The sequence below is a fragment of the Coturnix japonica genome, chromosome 21 (genome assembly GCF_054131305.1).
Source record: "Coturnix japonica strain WE chromosome 21, WE-NBRP24, whole genome shotgun sequence".
Classification (NCBI taxonomy): Eukaryota; Metazoa; Chordata; class Aves; order Galliformes; family Phasianidae; genus Coturnix; species Coturnix japonica.
The window spans coordinates 6,432,844-6,453,328 of NC_140683.1; the positions used below are offsets into that span (position 1 = coordinate 6,432,844).

The 20,485-nt window shown below is 40.8% G+C and overlaps 1 protein-coding gene across 6 annotated transcripts in view; it reads left to right on the forward strand.

Moving 5' to 3' along the window:
• Positions 1-20,485, forward strand: part of MED27 (mediator complex subunit 27) — an 84,087-nt gene that overhangs the window by 23,235 nt on the left and 40,367 nt on the right. For all 6 annotated transcript variants that reach the window (XR_014936282.1, XR_014936283.1, XM_015879299.3 and 3 more), the window contains one exon: positions 11,661-11,791. Coding sequence is in view for 4 of the 6 variants with exons in the window: in XM_015879299.3 (XP_015734785.1) it covers positions 11,661-11,791 (131 nt within the window). In the remaining 2 variants the exon portion in view is untranslated. The remainder of the gene's footprint in view (positions 1-11,660; positions 11,792-20,485) is intronic.

Sequence of the window (20,485 nt, forward strand, 5' to 3'; positions counted from 1 at the left end):
AAAATTTCAGTATTCAAGCAAGATAGGTACTTAATCAAACATAATCACTTGCTTTCTTGAGAGGAGCAATGCTGGTGGCAGCTGTTATGGTAGGCACAGTGCTATGACTGTGTGCTGGGCATTGCTCTGCAGGTTCTGTTCTTGTTGTGCAATCAGCTCCAGAAGATAAATGTCTTCTGAGTTCCATAAGATGAGTTACTTTAAGGAACAATCATTTTGGTTGCTGACTGAGAGCAGTAACAGACTCGTGCCTTCATGCTGCTTCTACAAACTAGACAGAAGTGCTGTCAGCTGTGCTTTAATGCTGACTCCTTTCAGAATGCTGCCCAGCTTATACCTTCCCCTGTGTATTTCAGAAGATGTGAACTATGGAAAGTTTTGTGATTAATGTATTTTTCTCTTTGTAATCTATCAGTCTTTCTCCTCTGATGGTAATTAAACTGGTTGTCTTTCTTGCTAATCTGTGTCCTGCTGCTGCTGCATTTCTGCCCTCTGACTGTGCTGCAGGTTGGTTGGCTTTGAGTGTGTCCTCAGGTCTGGAGTGGGGCTTCCATCCGAAACCAGCTGCCTGTCTGCTCCAGTGTGTGGCTGGAAACCTCCCTTGGCAAATGCTGGTTTTGTTCTACATCATTAGATAAGTCTGCCAGAAAGAAGAATAGAAATTGAAAGCCCCACAGCTTGGTGATGCTGCCCAATTGCAGGCTGTACTGGCTCCGTGGTTGTGAGCCTTCATTATGTAGCTCTTGCTCAGTTCACTTTAAGTAAAAGTGGATCTAAAAGTAGAACTGAGTAGCTGACACTCACAGCCATTCCAGGCACTGTGGGATTATGGGGAGGGGGACAGGGCAGGACGAGGATGCTGCTGGTGCTGGGCAGTTTGCATTGTGTATTTACGCAGAACTGTGCAAACTGCCCCAAAAAAACTGAACTAAACCATAATCTTACCGAGGGCTACAAGCTTACTGAACTAATAAATACTTTTTTCTTTTCTAAATATCCAGAACCAATGGAATTCAGTTTGCAGCGACTGTTGCAACAACCAAACCAGTGCTACTACATCACTTTGGTGTCCCCGTGCTGATGGCTCTCATGGAGCAGTCCCCATATTGCAGAGCCATCTGTTTCCTCACTGTCCAAGCATTAGGCTCAATAGTATAAATTACAGACTGCTCTGTGGCTTTCGATTGTTCCTGTTTGCTTAGCGTGCCAGAAGTGAGCCTTCAGCTCTCAGCACCATTTATAAGTTTTACTTGCTCTTTTATTTTCTTTAATGACTCTAGCAAATGAATTGTCAGTTGTTCAGTGTTGCTAAATCAGTGACTTGATAAGATAAGCTTTGAAAGGGATGTAGATAGCATCCTTACTAATTTCTTATGCCTTTTTTTATGATGGTCATCTGGAGCAATAGGATAATGTTAGCTATTTTTACTTCATGTTTGTTCAAGTGAGGGCTGTTTAGGTGGTGCCTTAAGCCGGGGCACTGGTGAAATGTTGGGGTTTGATATTGTGAGATTTTTCTTAGTAATATTCAGGATATAGAAATAAGGTACATCCAGAGCTTGATGCAGAGCTGAGATGTCTGGGCTCCATGGTAGAGTTCAGTGTTAATTGGGTTAGTGAGGGGTGCCTGCAAGACTGCTGATCCATGAAGAGTCAGATGCTCGCCAACCTCTTTTGATGTCCATAAAAATTAATCATTCAGGTTTACCCACTGGTTTAATTCTTCCCCATGGCAGCTTAAAAATGCCTGTCTCAAAGCCCTTCTTATAACAGCGGTGCAAATTTCTATCTAAACTAGGAATTGTTTTGGAAACATAACGTTTCAAATCCTACTGGGGCAGTTAGTTGTGTGAATGTTGCAGGGCCTGTTGGTGAGGGATGTCTGTGCTGAGTACGCTGACAGCTGCAAGTCTGCTCTTCAAAAGCTCAGGCTTGGCCCTGAGTATCATCCTGTCTCCTCTCTACTCCTGTTCTGAACCCAGTAAGGAGAAGCATATGTTTTCTTGCATCAGTTACATTGGTGTTACCTTGTGAAGCATGACAAGGTCATACATTTGTACAGCAAAAGAGAAAACCTCAGATTAGATCTGAGCTATCTTAGACTTGGGTTTTTTTCACTGCTGTATGACAGATTCCCATGATATACGTGGTTAAATTTCCGTTCGTGTAGGTATGCATGTGCTGATGCTACGTTGCTGCTCCTGAAATTGGTACTGTTATATTATTAATATTGCAGATCATGCCAAGGAGGTGTCTCGCATTTAATAGAGAACATAAGAAGGCTTGCCTGCCCCACATGAAAATCTCAAATTGGAACTGAAGATGCTATAAAAATTTAAAAGCTACAAGGTCAGCCTGAAAATGGTCTATTTTAAAAGCAGAAAATCATCCATTTTTAACAGCAAATTTCCTTACCTGTTAGTACCTTCACTAATAACTTATTCAGTTATTAAGGCTTGAAAAAGGTTTTAAGCCTTACTTTAATTGCAAAACTGTTTTGTTACCATTTGTTCAGGAGCCTGTTAAATCTGGGTTTTCTGGTTGGGTGACACAAGAACTGATCAAAAGCATCTGGATTCCTGCTCTCTCTCTGTATGATCAAACAAGTGGAATTTATATTACTCATAAAAGGTAATGGATGTCTCACTTGTTTTGTATCAGCATCTTTACTGCTGGGGGAGAGATAAGAGGGCTCTTCATTTTAGCAAGGGAAGACCAAAAGAAAAAACAAGTAACTTAAAAATAGAAGCTCTGTTCAAGCTGCAGCTGAGGTGTTTGGTTTAAACACTTGTGGTAGTAAACATTGGAACATGGGGGAGGGATAGTATGAGGTTGTGCCTTGGAAGACTTCAGAGGTACGTGTGTTGGTTTTTTTTAAGCTATGTTGGTTGTGTTGTCAATACAGAAGTAGCTTACAATGGGTATGAAGCAAGGCTGAGTACTCACAAAGGTTCTATTAGATCTGGCTCTAGCTATCCAGGCTCTTAACCATAATGTGCCTTTTCTTTTGTCTCTCCTGGGCTCAGTACTCCTCCTAATCTGATACTTAAAATGAGAAGGGTTTGTATCTGTAAGAACACATCCATGAGAACACACTGTCCTCCAGAGCACAGAACTCACTTTGAAGGTTTGGAATCTCAGTTTTTAACTTACATTCAACACGTAGCTAGTAAGATGTGCTTCAGTGCCAATTAGTGGCTGATCAAGACAGAACCTAACAGTTATCTGCTTCTTTATTTCAAGTGATAGAAGTGGGGGGTAAAGATTTTAACCTTGCTCATAACCCAACTTAACACCTCTTTGGGCAGCTTTGAAGAGCTGTGGTGCATCTGTCAGCTGTTATGTTCTGTAGGAGCTCTACTCTAGGTGTACAAAGTGGTAAATCACTCAATGCTCTTAAGATCTGAGATTGCTCAGTTCCACACCCAACATGAGTGGAATAAGAATTGTGAAGGTGAACTTAATCTTTGCCAAGAAGTCGGATAAAGTAGGAGAATATCGTAGAAGACATCTGAGAAGATAAGTGTGGGCATTGGGTGTAAAACTGCAAATACCATTTTTGCATGAAAGTGGGTGCTGGGCAACTGCTTGTACATCCATGCGATCCCTTGGATGGTGCTGACTGGAGGTTCCTTGGAAAGAAGTGTGCAATCAAGTCAGCGCTGACCATAAGCAAAGGTACTGCCTCGTTATTGAATGCTATGTTTGTAGCCTTAACTGGCCATAATGCATTAAAGGAATGCTGCTTCTCTCCTCCTGTACATTAGCCTTTAAATGTGAAATGCTTAATTGGTCAGCGCAAAAGCTCAGGTCTCACAATAAAAGGGCCTGCTATGGACATCTAGATACATACAATACAAAGCTGTCTGGAGAGAGCTGCTTCCTTTTGGTGGCAGTAAGAGAGGGGTAAATAAAATAATTGATGTGCCCCGTTAGCTGTCAACCAAGTTTCATGTGACGTGTCTTTCCTTTGGCATGCATATAGCAGCAGTGCATTTTAGCACCTCGCCTACAGCATCCACCTCCTGACAGCAAGGCTTGCCAATAGGAAAGTGTTCAGCACTTCATTATTTCTACAACCTGAGTGCATTTGCAAATTAATTGATGTGTGGGAGGAAAGGCATCTGCTATTGTAGAAGTCCGGAACTGTTGCAGTGGAACTAGAAATAAACCAGGTAGCTGTATTGAGCTGGTATGCTGCTGCAGGTGTTGGGCTGTCTTGACCCTTTTTATTGCTGTCTTTGATACATTTTTGCTTTTCAAAAAGAAAAACCATTGGCTGAGCGGTGGAAACTGATAGTATGCTGAAGAGATGGCTAATAGCAGACATGTATGGGTTGTTAGCAGGGGGTTTCATATTTCTTGCTGGCTCAGCACCAGAAAAGAATTTTAATTAGGCCTGTAATGAATGACTAGGAGCATTTTAAAGGCGATTAATCTTGTGGTATGATTGAGTTAATTACAATATCATTATAAACTCCCATGAAAATAATATGAGGTATATTCCATTTGTTTCCATCCTAAAGATCTTTCTGAGGTCTGGGTTCTGGCTTTGTGTGGAAACCTTCCCCATAGGAAGAAGGAGAAAGCTGCAGATCTGAGTGCATCCCAGCACTCAGCCCCTCCAGGCCCCCACTCAAGGCTCCATAAGCTGCTGACATCTTTAAAACTACCCTTCTTGCAGGGGAGCTCATCTCTTGTAGCTTTCAGTGCACGCTGTGGTATTCCCACATTTCTCTGATCAAGCTTAGCCGAGTGTGGAAGATGAGGGTATGTGGTCTATTTTCAGAACTAAAGATTACAGCAGCTTTTGAACTCTTTGTGCTGTGGTTTGAAAAAACAACAACAACAAAAAGAAAAGCATAGCAAAAGAGGTGTTTTTTGCAAAGCATATGGCATTTACACTAGTTCTGACTACAGTAAGTTTTGGATTTGGTTGTAAAACAGCTCCCTTGCTTTTTGCACTCTCTAGTCAGAGTGTGACATCTTCAACAGATGGACAGATAAACTTTCCATAATCCATGCCTTTCCTTTCAGAGGAGGAGATGAGATTCTCATTTGTAAAAGTTGTTGAGGAAAACCTCATCTGTATAAGTCTGTTGTAGGCTCAGATGTCAGGGTGTGAAAATGTGATGGATACGCAGCTGAGTGCTGGAGTTATTGATATTTTGGGGGCTCTTCTGGCAGCTGCAGAATCAGCCCTGCCTTTGCCTGTGCTCTAAGCCTTATTAGATCATTTGCTTCATCTGTTTTCAGAGCCATGTGCTTAATCATGGAACAGGCATATTGCTCCAATCCACGTTCTCCCTGTATTGCCTGATATTTGCTCTTGTTTGCTTCTTGTAACCGTGCATCGTCAGGATTGCTTTGGTTTAGTATTTAGAGTAGTACCATCAGGAGAGTTGTTTCCAACCTTAATTAACCCTGCTGGGATGGCAGAAGTGCCTTTTTTTTTTCCTATCAGTAACTTTTCTGGTCACACTTCTATATATTCCATCCTCTTGACTATTACAGATTTTGTAAATAGTTTAGAAATGCCAGCCAGTGATGTATGGGCCTCTTTAACATTTCTTTGATTTATGTGCACCGTGCTGAGAAAAAGCAGAGGAAGCACATTATTCTGGGCAAAATGTTGCCACTCTTCAGTTTTTTCCATCTTAGTTAAAAGCTACATTTTTATCAATCAAACCTGATGGGTTCTTTGTTCATCCTAGAAAACATTCATAACTTAACTCCTTGAAGCCTAAAGAAATAATCTGGCTCACATTGTGATACGTGCCTCTATTTCTCTTTGGGGGGGGGGGGGAGGGAAGTCTTGCTTGATGTATCTTTGAACCCAATTCTTCCAAACTGGAATTTTCCATTGATCACAGGTTTGATCCTTTGAAGTGCAGACATTCAATAATCACTGATGATGGGGTGGGAGGGTTAATGTCTTACATTTTGTTTGTATTTTCTCATTTTTAATAGCACATCTTCACATTGCAAAATACATGGAGGCCTCCAGCACTGTCAAGTAGGATGATTTCCTCTGAAGGACTGCAGATTATCCAGCTTCTTCATATAAAGGTCCTTGTTGAAAGCAGAATGCTATTTTTCCTTCAATCGAGTCCTTTATTCCAGAAGTTCACATTGTAAGTCATAAAGGGCTATTCTGACGAATTAAAAGACAGAAAATACACACACAAAAAATCTTGTCATTTACAGTTCCTGGCTATCCTGTAATATTCTTTCAGCTGGAGAAACTGGTGAGTGAAGCTTCTTCAGGAGGAGCTCACTCACTCTCATGTTTTTTGGCTGCCTTCCCTACCTCTGCCTGGCTGCACACCTTGCACTGGTTGGCTTTGCATAAGTTGCGCATTGGAGACATTTTATTGAAGGAGAACATCTGTTTCTTTATTCCAAGTAGTTTGTTTGCTATAGTGGCAAAGCTCACTCAGTGCTGCAGACTCTGGCATGCTGGTAGGCAATTGGAAGGGGCTTTCTATAGCTGATTCCAGCCCTTCATTCTACCACTTAGTTTTCAAGTACCTTCACATTTCTTATTTAAGCACCCGAGCATCCCCTGTCAGCGAGGCAACATGCTGTTCTTTATCCTGACACAGCTGCCACCTGAGCCCCCGACACAAAAGATTTAGTCTGGGGCTTTAGAAAATAATAAGCTCAGCACAACAACAGTGTCTTCATTCCAGAGTTCTGGTGGTTTTTAAGGGAGCACAGCAGCACTAGGGAAAATATGAATGGCATCTTTATTCAGCCTTGAGTTTTAATGACGATTCCTCCCTGCTACAGATTGTTTGCCCTATGCAAGGAGAATCCTTTTCTCAAAGAAGAATTTAGGTTTTCTGTTCAGTATTGGTCCAGTGCACTTCTTACTTCTTGAGACTTTAATGTAGTCCACAAAGTGAATGCATGGTGTGAACCTATCAAGTGGAGTGACTCCACTTCTGTATTATTGACTGTGACTGCCTCTGTACCAACCACTACCTTGGATTCAGGGTTACCTGAAATTGCTGCTCTTTGTTGCTGTGTGTGTTTGTATTCTGTTGTTTAGATGCAAGATGCGATGTAATAATTCCATCCCTCATTTGGGGATGCTTTTCTCTCTACAGGTTGTAGTTGCACATCCATTGAAATGCCAGTTTATTTCCACTGAATTATATTTATTGCAGGAAGCACCGTCATCTGAAACCAGCTCTAACTTTCAACAGTGCAGATGATTTTATTGGCAGTGACGATGCAGGTGCTGAAGTTTTGACCAATTCCCTGGAAGTGCCAGATTTGCTATCTCTGCATGGTGAAAAGCCAAGGGCTTGTAAGCAGTATTGAAATGAGGGGATGTTGATGCAGTCATTCATCAGCAGAACTTCAGTGTGGGATGAACACAATTTAAGGCTGAAATCTAATGCTAATTAAAACAGCGCTTTCAGCGAAAGTATGAATCCAAAGACAATAGGATAAAAGACACAGGGAAGACAAAGCATGAAGACCAACAGGGGAATGTATCGATGCTTTTTCTCCTGTCTTATCAAATATATACATGTCTGAACTTGTTTCTTCAATTCCCTGGCTCTGAGAGGAGAGACCTAAGGAAAAGCAAGGTCATGTCTGCAGAGCGCTGCCTACTGATGGCTTATTGACCAGCAGAGGCACCGGCACTGTGCATCCCAATGCAATGCAGATAAGATCAGTTGCATGCAAGAAGCTTTTAACAGAAGTGCGAGCTCATTAGTTTCACAGTTTGGTTGGATCAGTGAGATCAGGAAAGGATGGAATAACTTTTGTAGTGGGATTTAAGAAAAGAATGAAATGGGGGGGATAGGCCTTGTTCCCTTAATGGATAGATATTTGTTGTTTAAATAATCTCATAAACTGGGAAGTGCTGGTGGGGGATAAATGCTTAAAATAATAGAACAAAGTGTCCTAATTAAGTTGTAAAGTAGAGCAAAAGCACAACATCTAGCTTTCTTATTAATTGAAAAGCCTGCAGCCCAGTTCAACAAGAGGAAAACCAATGAGTAAATAAATTGGAGACTCTGTTCTTTTGGTTTATTGATGCTGTTGTGGCCAAGCTGAGAATTCAGCTATTCTAAAATGATCAAACATTGTTTGGGGGAAAAAGAAGAATTTCCAAACCGGCCTCATTATCTGAGATGAGCTTTAAAATAACAATTAAGGTAGTGTAATTTTTCTTTTGCTTACTGTAGTGTGCAGAGATGAAACTGTGGGAGTGTCCTGGCTGCCTGCTCATTGCTCTTTTCAAAAGAACAGCCAGAGTTTTATCATAACAGACAAATCCCTTGTTAGCAGCAAGGGAGAAATAATATAATGATGGGGGGCAAAGTACCATGTAACTTAAAAGGAAGCAAATGTGCATGCATTTGCTAGTATTGCAGTGAAAAGTCTTTGATAAGTGTCTGTCAGGCACTTCTATAAGGCCCAATTGCTCCAGGAGATGCAGATTTCATCTATATCTATCTATATCTATTTATATACTTAAGTTTTTTCTCACGTATGTGTGTGGTTTGTATCTAAATATGGGAAGGTCTGAAAGAAATGTCATTACAGGGAATGCAGTCTCCAAAGTCATTCTTCTGATTTTATCTTTTAAAACAGACCAACTGGTTCTTAGAAAGCTTTGAGTAATGCTACTGTATGAAAGGATTGTGTGATGGGGAGTCTGCTTGTGTGTCAGGTTATTATACCCCACCCCACCCTCTGTGCCTTTACTTGGCCTTGTAAGTTGGCACAGCGCAATGGTTTGGTTGGTCAGCAGCACAAGTCAAGTTTGCAACCCATGAATTATGGAAGCAAAGACCTTTAGGGCCAGCACGATTGTAATGATAAAGCTTTAACTTGCAAAGCTTTGAATTAACTCAGTCTTTATGTATGCACTTGCATCACATACACTGTAAAGTAATCCTATGCACCAGAATGTATATGCTCCATCATGGTGATGTCAGTTTGTTCTGCTTGAAATAAGCAGAATTAAAAATAATCCGTGTTCTGTTTTATCTACCTTCAGGTCAAGCTTTTCTGTGTACTGAAGTTATATTTTCAGCAGTTCTCCGACAGCATTGAGAACGAGAGCCCCCCTTGGTTTTAAGATGTGGGATTTGCACATTCGAAACCTCAGTTTCAAGGAAAATATCAGCTCTGGTGAAGCTGTACCAGTTGGCACTGATATATATCCTGGCTGCTAACTGCTGTACATTGATTTTTCTCATTGTTGGTTTTTAGTTTTCCGAAGTAGATTTAGTTTCATTTGTGTGTATTGGGAGAAAAAGAATCAATGTTGTTGAAATTTTAGAGGAGTATTTCGTAAGGAAGAAAAGAGTTGAGCTTCTTGTTAATCAGCTGGAGTTCCCAACAGCCGTGAGCCATGGAGACGTGCTGTAATGAAGCCTCTGAATGATAGGGAGATTCCTTAGAGGCTGAAATGGTTTGCCATACATCTAGTGCTGCACCAATATTCAAGTTTACTAAGTGTTCAACTGTGCTATGGACAGGGCTCTTGCTGTTTACCAGCCTGTTTGTTTAAATGAACACAATAGTCAGAAGCAGATGGGAGGTCATTGGGAACACAGCAGCAGAAGGCTTTCGTGCCCATCCGCAGACACCACGCTGCGGTCCCCAGCTGGGTCCTGGGCTCTCGGAGACATTCAGTTCACCCACCTGGATTTCTGATGCTGCTGATGTTGCTTTGGCTTATTGCTTGACTGCAGCTTTCAGTCCTATTTCTCCTGCTCAGAACAAATGATTAAGAAAGGGTTTCCCCATCTTTTCATTTAACACCCCTCTGCCCCTAAAAAGGGATGTGTACTGTGCAGTGCAGCATGTGATGCTTTAATAATGTATAAATCAAGCTGGACAGGACCGCCTGTCAGTTTTATTAACTTTGACCTTTTCTCCCATTATAAGGATGGTTTGGTAAATATTTAATGGGCCATTATAGATTTTGACAGTTGGATCTGCATTCCTGGAAGCAAAGGTAGATTATGTACAAATACTTATAATTAATAAAAATAGCTTAAGCACTGGGGGAGCAAGACTTCAAGGACAGAATTGTTTCTTAGGATCTATTTATTTTTACTTCCTACTTTCCTCGTGACTTCCTACTAAATGTCAGGTTGGCCAGTTAGGTTATGAAACGTTTTCAAAAGGTTACATTTAAAATTCATTTATGATTAACACCTGTGATTACGTCTGTCTTGGAGCAAGTGGCCGAATGATGTTATTTACTTGAGATGTCTGTCGGTGTCATTCTGTGCAGTGAACTGATGGTGTCAACAGTGCAGAATGGATGAAGGAGAGCAGCTCGTTGTGGGATGTGAGGGGGGAAATGTGCCTTCCTGGAGCCAGAGGGTCTTCCACCAGAGCTGCCTTTCCCTTTAATTCCCAATATATTGCATTCCCTGCAAATTCTGGGAGTGAAGATTGAAAACTAAGCCTCTGACACCTTGAAGCATTGCCTTTTGAACGATCACTGTCCATTGCTCTCATTGATTTCTTCATTTCAGAAACCCATAGAAGAGCAAATATGAGCAAAATCCATGGGGCTCAGAGGAGTTTTTAGGGTGGTGCTTGGAGGCATCACGTAAACGGGCACTCCATTTTCTCCAGGTGTTGCCATTTGGGGCTTTGCTCATGTTAACAGCTGTCTTCAAATAGATTGTATTACCAAGCTTTGCATCCCATGGATTCAGTCAGTACCTGCAGAGTAGCTGTGCCTAAAGCTGCTTTATGTTCCGACCACTGTAAGTCATCATTTCCTAACTTTCCATCCTTTTTTATGTGGATCATGGGATCAGTGTTGGTAACTTGTTAAACAGTTCATTGTTATCAGAACAAATCCATAGATGCCTTAATGAAAATGTTGATGCAGGGACTGGCTGAAAAGGGGGATTGGGTTTGTCTCATGCTGAATCTTGAGCTTTTTTTCCCCTTCTTCTTCAAAGGGGAGAGCCAGGAGCTTGGGCTGAAAGGTATCGAGGTGGACTTGGAACCTGTTGCACTGGAAGCTGGTTGCAGGACAGGCACAGCAGTGGGAGTGCACTGAAACCTGTAAATTCACATACGTCCTTCATAAATTGTCTTTTACTGACAAGTAAAATAAAAGGCTGGAGAAGAAAGCAACCGAATACGAAACTTTCTGCTGTAACACCATTAAGAAATGCTACTTGATATTTTAAAGGCTGTTTTTTCCTTTAGAGTGACAGAAGCTTCTTTGTGAATGCAGTGTTTTAAGGAGGAAAAAGAAAAAGATGAGCATTATTTTACAAAGAAAAGTTTATACAGTGGAAAAGTCGCACCTTTCTTCCTGTTACCTTCTTTTGGAAAGTGAGGATGCTTGATCCCTTGAGAGGAGAACAGTCTTAATGTTAAAATGCAGCTCCAAGTTTCAGAGGAGAGTTTGGACTTTCTCAAGTCTTTGATACATCATCTTACTTTCCCCATGGCATAGTTTCCTTGTAATATCTATTTCACAGCAGACTTTTAGATGCTTTTGTTCATATCATCTTCTATCCAAGCAGTACATGAAATAGCATACATTAGCTTGCTGGCTGGCTGTACTTTTAATCAAGCGATACAGATAGTAGAAGTCTGACACAGAGCACTGCAGTGGTTTGTGTTTTAATGTATGTTTTTCCCTTCCCCAGCTGCAGTACCATGCCGGGTTAGCATCTGGCCTTTTGAATCAGCAGTCTTTGAAACGCTCGGCCAACCAGATGGGAGTATCTGCGAAACGCAGACCAAAAGCCCAGCCAACAACTCTGGTCTTACCTCCTCAGTAAGTAATGGAACCTTGTGAATATTTTGAAGGGTTTGCACAGTGGGGTGGGGATTATTTGGGATTTTTAATACAATAAACACACTACAAAGGCAATAGTCATAAAAAACTTTGCGCTTGTGTTTTTGTTTCATGCCAAGTGAATTATTCTTGTTGAGCAGTTGGGATATTCTATGGCAGCAATCTTTTGTTTCCCCTCCTAGAAGAGGAAAGCGCTCTGATAACAGGAAAGCTGTGAGGATTCTTTTTAGTAACAGGTCATAGAAATTTTTGCAACACAGAATTGTCATTGAGGAATGTTGTTCCCTTGATTAGTATGACTTGGAGCTTCAAAAAGGACTTCTCTGAAGGTCCTGAAAGGCAGAAGCCAAGCCATTTTTGGTGTGAGTACTTTCTTGACAAATGTCTGTTCCGAGTCCATCTGTTCACCATATGTTAATTTTGCATTGGATCTAGACCTCTTTTACAGGTGACAAGCAATTACGAGGACACTTAGAAACTGTTTGAGGACATGGAGTATCAACACTTCAGGCAGTCTATGTACTGATGCCAGAAACACAGAGATGCTCACAACTAAGCTTATGAATTAATAAACCGCTTAAAATATTTAGTTACATATAAGAAAATGATTATTATGTAGAAAATGAAATGCTACGCAATTATTCATTGTACTGAGCATCTTTGTGGAAGCTGTGTGCTTTTATTCACGGAACAAGAGTCACTGATGTATAAACACCGTGCTACTAAAAATGTCATGGTTATAATGACAGTCCCTCTTGTCGCTGGATTCCACAGGCCCAAGCTCGTGAAGGAATCAAAAGAAGTTTAGATTTGTTCTCTATATGACCTGAGAATAGACGACAGCAAACAGGACATTCCCCAAGGATATTAACTTTAGAGGATTGTTAATGCAAGAATCCATACAATGTTTGATGGCTGTGGTGACGCATTGCTCAAAGAAAAGTGGTCAGGAAGGCAGCTGTAGCAGAGCCACCAGTTTGAAAAGCAGTTGCTTTCTGTAGTGTATTTGTGGGAAAACACAGGTAGATTGTGATAGTCTTTGGCTCAGTGGATTATTTTCTTTCTTTTCCTTTGTTGGACCATTGAGTTTTGAGCTGAAAATTGATGTTGTCAGCTGACATATATAAAGCTGAGCACTGTGATGCTAGTTGTCATGATTTGTATTCAGAGGCCTTAAAATCATGGCTTCTCCAGTTATTAGCATTACTTTAATGACAGAGAAAGAGCTGTTGTAATGTTTTTTTATACAAAAGTCTGTACCTGTATATTCTGTGTCAGCTGGAAGGGAAGAAACGTTGCAGCACTATAAATCTGTACGCAAGGTGTGCAATATACAAATTAACCTAACAATACTGATGTCTTCCTTTTATCTGCAGGTGATTATTCCTTCTCATTTAATGATACTCTTATCTCGAATTTGCAGATAGGTACCATGTTAAAATTTAATTACAAAGTTTAGCTAGTCTTGGAATTATATTCAGATATCTTATTACCACTTCCAGCGTTATTCACAGTCAAAACACGTTTGTGCTGTGCTGGCCCTTTTTCCTCTTTATTTTTTCCTCTCTGACTTCTTTGCCCTTTAAGATTGTGTTGTTTCTTGCTATCTTGGTGTGTCTTAAGAAGAGAATAATAGTTATATTAAATCAAATCAAATACCTGTTGAGCTCCATGTCGCGTATCCAACATAAGGCTGGGGTAGTTTATTAAAAGACATAAAAATAGATTTTTGGGAAGTGTTTTTAGAAGCAAAAAGTGTGAGAAATGGAATTTTAATATCTTGATTTTTGTTGTAGTTTCATGCAAATAATGATGAATAATTCCATTATTTTCTTTCCTCAATCTCTATAAAGTGCAAAGGAGGAAAACATCCAGGTGTAAAATCATGAGTCTCCTTGAAAGGACATCTTAGTTTCAGTACAGATTTACTGATGGCACTTTTGTGATTATTTTTAGATTATTATTATTATTTTAGATTTATTGATTAATCAGGAAAGGAGTAACTATACTTTGGTTTTATGTTATGAATATAAAGTTCTGTGGCAAGTCTTTGGGCTGAGTAGCAGTGTGCTGAGTCAAGCATATATTAAATATTGCTCAGCACAACTACGTTACCTAGTGCTTTTCTTAAACCTGAGTATATACAACTGCTTATGTGCCAAAATGTCATTTTAGGGAATCAAACTAGAGCAAACAGTGGCACTGCAGCAGTCCTTTTCAGCCTGCGAAGTTTCTGCCTTGTGTAAGTAGTGTCAGTAAAATTTCCATGTTCTCCCTGTTTTTATTATCATAGGGTTTCTAAGGATGCTGAATAGAGACAGAGAACTTGGTGTGTCAGATGGCATCTCTCACCTGATTTCACTGTATCTCAGTCTTGGAGTGAGGCCTTTTGGTGTTAGTTTGCTTTTCGGTTTTGGTTTTCACTGGATTTGAAAGTGCAGAATACAAGCTTGATATGTGTCTCATTTCTAGCCAAGCATATCTTTATGGGAAAGTGACTAACTGCTGGCTGCTTTCTCTGCTTGCTTTGTCCCTCCTTCTGTCTTCTATTAACAAGACATCTCCCTGTACTTGCTAATAGATGCGTTCCCTCACATGCTTCTCATCTGGCTGCTGCTTCCTTCCTTCTGTTAAAGAATCTGAGAGCAGTGTTTGCTGAAGTGCTGAAAGCTGTCAGCTCCTTCCATGTGACCAGGAAAGTGTACTCATGCAACGCTCCTGAAAATCAGAATGATTTATTATGTTCATGCTTTTTAATGTTATTACTAATAAGGTGTCTCTTAGGGTTTAGGTTTTGGGTTTCTTTTCTCTCCTTGTGAAACAAAGTCATTGACAGATTTAGTTTATCTTGCATTATTTTGCTTGCCACTGTATCTCTGAAGCAAATTGTGATGTTGGCTCCCAGACCCCCCAGAGCTGAGTGCTGTGCCCTGAGTGGGCTGGCAGGGCTGGATGCTGTGAGCCCAGGGGTCCCATCCAACCATGAGACCCAGCAGGCTCTGCTGCAGCACCGTGCTGCTGAGAAATGGCAGCAAGAAAAGAGGAAGTGCAGGATTGACTTCATATTCATGCAGCTGTATTCCTTGGTGCACACAGGAGGGTGAGTTAGTATTAATGGGAATTTTTAGGGGTCTCAGCTGAAAACCCTTGGACTTGGATAGCTGTGTGGCACGGGGCTTGCTCAGTGCTCCCAAATGAACCATCTATCTTCTCTGCCTGGAAGGAAATTGCCAGAACAAGAACTTGCTCACCACTATAAGCACTGAGACTCTTGCTCTTTATGGTGCTTTTTAGGGTCATTTGTTGTGACATTTGTAGTTTTGCAGAAATAAGCAGGCTATAAACAATAAGGAATGGGAAGTCTGGTTCTGGTTTGACAACTTCAGGCTGAATGGATACATAGGCTTGAGTAAAAATGAGTCCAATTTTGTATTTTAGGGTTTTTCAACTTGTCTTGTAAATCTCTTGTGCTCTGATGTATTCCCTAACCTGACAAAGAAAACATTTTAATAGATTGAGGGAAAATCTTTGTGAATTTCAGTTGTGTTGCTGGGAGCAGACCAGCAAAATTACTTTTCCTTTATTAAAAAATAAAAAAGCAAAGTTGTGCTGCCCATAGTACTGCTGTAGATAAACGAGGAACAAAAAGCTATGAGGATGATTTTTCTTTCAGAAGAGAATAAGGACTTGAGGATAGAAGTGCTGGGTGGAGACTCAAGAAAGCTGGTTTATTTAAGAGAGCATGAGACCATTTTGTTGTGCTGTATCAGTGTTGTGTAACAAAACTCTGTTCCAACTCCATGTATCCACAGAATGCAGAGCTGTAAGCACTCCTTCCATCTATCTGCCTGTTTAAGTGACTGGCTTATAATAAATCTGCTGTCAAAATTGCTTCCGTAGGTTATTATACAAAACTCCCATCATCTCATCTGCTTCCTTTTTCAAGAGGAGGAAGTTACACTGACAAGAAGCACAAGAATCTTGGTGATTCTATGATCTCTAAGCACATACTTGCCTCTGTGCTTTGGAGTTACTTTACCAGAAGCAGCTCTGTAGTGAGCAGTCTCCTTTAAGAGCTTATTACTGGGTCAGCAGATACGTGTTCATCTGGATTTGGAGAATAAACTCACACATATCTCAGTCTTTCTTTGTGGTGCTTGGTTCAATACCAGCGTTGTCAGCGTGTTGATTTTTATTTCATCATGCTTCTGCTCTAACAAATGGTTCTATCATATAGGCAGTATTACGGGGTTCTATTGGAAACAGCAACTGAGTGTTGAGGAAGAAATTCAATTTAAAATAATTACACAGTAATAAAAACAAAAATGCTGTTTTAAACATTTAGCTGTAAGGTATGTGTGTGTATATGTGTATAAACAATATAGCCAGGCATTAGATGTGCCAGAATAAATTATCTGGAACTGGTGTAAATTACCGTTTCTATATTAAGTAGAATCCTGATGAGCCCTTTGCCAAGAGTTTGGGAAGAAAAAGGTTTTCTTCAGCATGTTGTTTTATAAACAGCATCTAATTACTTCCTAGGATCGGGATTTTCATTATGAAAGAGGCAGATGATATTAAAGATAATGGCAAAGCATGCTTCAGCCAAGGAACGTGTGTTGTTGTTTTAAGAGCATATGTTTAAGTTGTGTCTATATAGTGTGACCTCGCTGTCTGAAATCCCAGCCAGGAATTCATACCTTGAAACCAAGATGTGCTCAACATCTGAGTGTGACACCCAGCATCTACACCACAGGGCTGTGGTTGTTTGACATGCAGTGTTGTTCACTGAGTGCTGTGCACTGTAATGCAGTTTGTGGGCCCATTCTTAAAAGTATTCAAGAATGAAAGAGCAGAATGTGTGGCTGCGGTTTCCTTTTGGAGAAAAGTCATCAGAAGTTCCTTGCACGGCTCTAAAATTCTCCTTTCCCCCTACTGGCAAAGCTGTATTAAGTATCAATATTCATTAAATGCCGCAGAGATGATATTGTAATAAAGCAATAATCCTCAGGCCCACATCTGTACTTCTTTCAGAAGAGCTGAGGTTGAGAATATAATTAAAGATTAAAACTCTATTTGCATTCTGGAACACAGCGATATCTTTCTGTACATGATGGGGAATTGTATTAATAAGGAAGAGATCAGTTTCCAATAAGTTTCAATACTCGGAGCTCACTAAATATCCCTGTTCATGTTTAAGTTTCTCACGGTATTCCTTTAGCTTGACTTGAGTGAGGCAGTGCAACAGGAACCGCAAAAGAACGTGTTGCTGAAATGTGTGACCCTTTTGCTCTGCAAATGAATCCCTTTTTATATGAAGAAAAAGATTAAAAGTTTGTTCTTTATACTGTAAGACAGTAATATTCACATGAATAGGTTTAATTACTTCATAGCCGCCTGCCACGTAGACCCAAAGTTAACTTCAGCGTTTGGTATCTTGTACCCGGTTTGGATCAAATATATGTTGTTTTTCTTTATGGGGAATCGATGAATGTCTTTCCTGCAGGTGTCTCATGCTGTTCATTATGGGGGTCAGCTTTCCATTGCTTTTTAAATAACAGCGATGGAGGGGTGTGTGGTGATGCTGCTGCTCCATGTTATGCATTCCTTCAGAGTCTTTCAAAGGAATGCAAATAGTTTGCATGTAGTATTACGTTTCTTCGAAGGAAGACTGTAGAATAACACAGACCTGCTGAAACTGCCACCTCCAGCACTACCTCATAGGATAACAGAGTCCCGTGGTGTTTTTAGTGGTGGTTTTGTTTTGTTTTTGAACCATGTAGAATATAACAAAGTGTAATGAGCAAACAGGAAATCACTGTTTTGACAACTTCGTTACAGGGAGGTAAGTGCTGAGAAACAGATCACAATGATTTTTCAACAGCTATTGAAAATACGGTGGTTTCAATTTATTTTAAGATACAGCCATGTTGTGTTTTGCTTTGGATTTTTCCTCAGGTTTTTTGCTACCAGCCAGAGATGACAGCAATTGCTTTGAGACAGGTTGTTCTGGGGAAGTGGGGCTGGATGCTGTTAAAGAATAGATAGACATAAACCTTTCTTTCAGGTTTGGAGAAACCCCTGGGTAATTCTAGTTCCTTCAAATAGAATCTTAGAATGGCTTGGGTTGGAAGGGACCTCACAGATGATCAAGTTCCAATCCCCTGCTGCAGCAAGTGTTATTTTTTATTCTAAGGTACAGAAGGAAAAGTTACAATTACCTTCATTTTCTTCTTGGCCATTTGTCCCCACTGCTGAAAGCTAAGAAACATGCCAGTCCCCATACAGTGCATTGCCACCACAGTGTTAGAAGTATTGACTTAATTTACCTTTAAACCAAACGGTGATTTGTAGCAGTTTGAAGCTAATGTGGTTCTTCACAGGGTCAGAAGCAGGGACACCCAGATCCCAAAGCAGAGAAGCATCTGCCATGATTCAACCCATGTTGTATTAAAGGGGGAAAATTCCAAGGTCATGGCACGTCATTAAACTGTATTGAACTGAGTTTTATCTAGAGAACAGCTGTACATACAGATGTCAAGTTATTATCTCTGTTTTACAGATGTAGCCTGAGACAGCTAACTAGGCCTCATCACAGGGGTGAAAAACCCCTATTGGCAGTAGATGGGGGGCTCATGGAGCTCAGCTGGCACACAGGGTGGGGGCCAAGGCTGCCCGTTTTAGTTGAAGTTCTAAACTAAAGCTCTGATCATGTTTTCTCTTTTCTGTATTCACTGCTTTGTATTCACTGTTCAGACGTTGACAGGCTTTGACACCATGCATGTGTTTTGTAACGTGCTGAGATAGCAAAGATACTGAAGGAAGGAGGATGATGCAGCTGTATTTTTCTCTTTCCGCCTTTGGTCTGCAGGGTTCTTGTGGTCAGCTATCTGTTGTTTCTGTGCTCTATTAAGGGTGTATGTGATTTCTGTAATTAGGGGCAGTTTTGAATACTGGATCAACAGAGATTTAATGAGCATCTGAAAACCAAGGGGTAAAAAGGGTGATCTGATTTTGTAGTTCATAGATGATAGAAGTGTAACATAGCAGTCTGTCCTACAGCAGATACCTTCTGGGACTCAGAGCATCTTCTGCATCTCAGACTTCTAGGTTTTTGTATGACTTGTTCTAATATAATATCAATCTGACAATCTCTTTTACTCTGTAATCCTGATCCAACTCTATTAAATCAGCACTCAGACAGCAGCAGAAACCCTCTTCCAGTGCAATATATTTGGGATTTGCATTTATGTTGATTTGGGCCCCAGCTGGAGCTGTATGACTTAAGGACTTGGGGTAAGATTTGAACTAGAGCCTTGTACTGCTGGTGGGAGGGAGCAGTTCTTTAGCACGCTGCTGTGGCTCTCATTTGGGCCCAGTGTGTGCTATGTGGGCTGTGGGGGGGTCCTTTCCTGCTTTGTGTTCTCTGCAGGTCCTGCAGTTGTCAGTGTGCTGGCATTGCTCTGAGCAGCCCCTGTGTGCCACTGCTCAGCTACAGCACCTCTTTGTTACAGAACAGCTTCAGCACTGCTCCATTCCGGTGCTGGGTGCTTGGGAACTCAGTGCTGAGTCTATTGGTGTTCTGTGCAACTTTAGAAAGATGACTCCTTCAAAAATATTTAAGCTTGATCTAATCTCCTAATATCTAGATGTATCCGGCAGCAGGAGGCTCTGTAATAATCTTCTTTATTTTGTTATACCCGATCAATGCCATTTTTTTGGCTGTAGTTACATGCTGAATTTCATTTCATTCCGATAAGTACTATACAGCTGCCTGTTTTCTGACAAAGTAATTATAAAAAAGCAGCAGGCATTGATCGACACAGATTGTCCAAAGAAAAGATTTTGACTAAAACCAAATGTTCCTTGTGATATTCATTAGCAGGGTAATAATTTCTACCCATGCAAGTACAGGAGGCAGAGGTCCTGGGTGTTGCTTTAGCCACAGTAAATTACTGCGGTGTGCATTAGTGGTGTTGTAAAATTTTACAGTGCTTTTTAACACCGAGGGAAGAAGTTGTGAGATTTATTCACTTTTCAGCAAATCCTCTGTCCAAGCACTGTGGGTAAGGAGGGCGTGTAATTAAGATTTCATCATTTCTTCACAGTGCGAAAAGCTTCTTGCAGCAAATATCAAGAGCTCTTCAGGACCAATAGCCTCAGCTCGTGTGTCCTGGCCAGGAGCAGCTCTGTGAATGGTTTTCATGATGGTATCAGCACATTGAGGCCTTGGGCTCATCGTGTCTTTGTGTCATGTTCCACAAACTAATCCCACAAATAGTGTTACTCTGGGTGCGATGCGCAGCCTCGTGCGATTGAGCGCAGTGATTTGAAGCAATTGCCATCTACTTTGCTGGAGATTGACTGCAATGCTTCGTTGTTGGGAGCGATGAAGCTGTATCTCGTTGGAAACCTGGGGCTGTGCAACATCCTTGGTGTGCATTTTCATGTCCCAGGGTGTGCACAGATGCAAGGCAAGCATGTAGCCTTTGGTGAATGTTAGTTTAAGTGGGAATTGCTATTCTGTGGTAAAACAGCCGATTTCTGACTCTTTGATGTATGTTTGCCTTAAAGGTAATGTTTGTGTGAGAATCGTGCCGTCAGAAAATGGCAATTAATTAAAAGTTTTTTTGCAGCCCCAACCATTACAAGATGCCCTTGCAACCTTTGGAG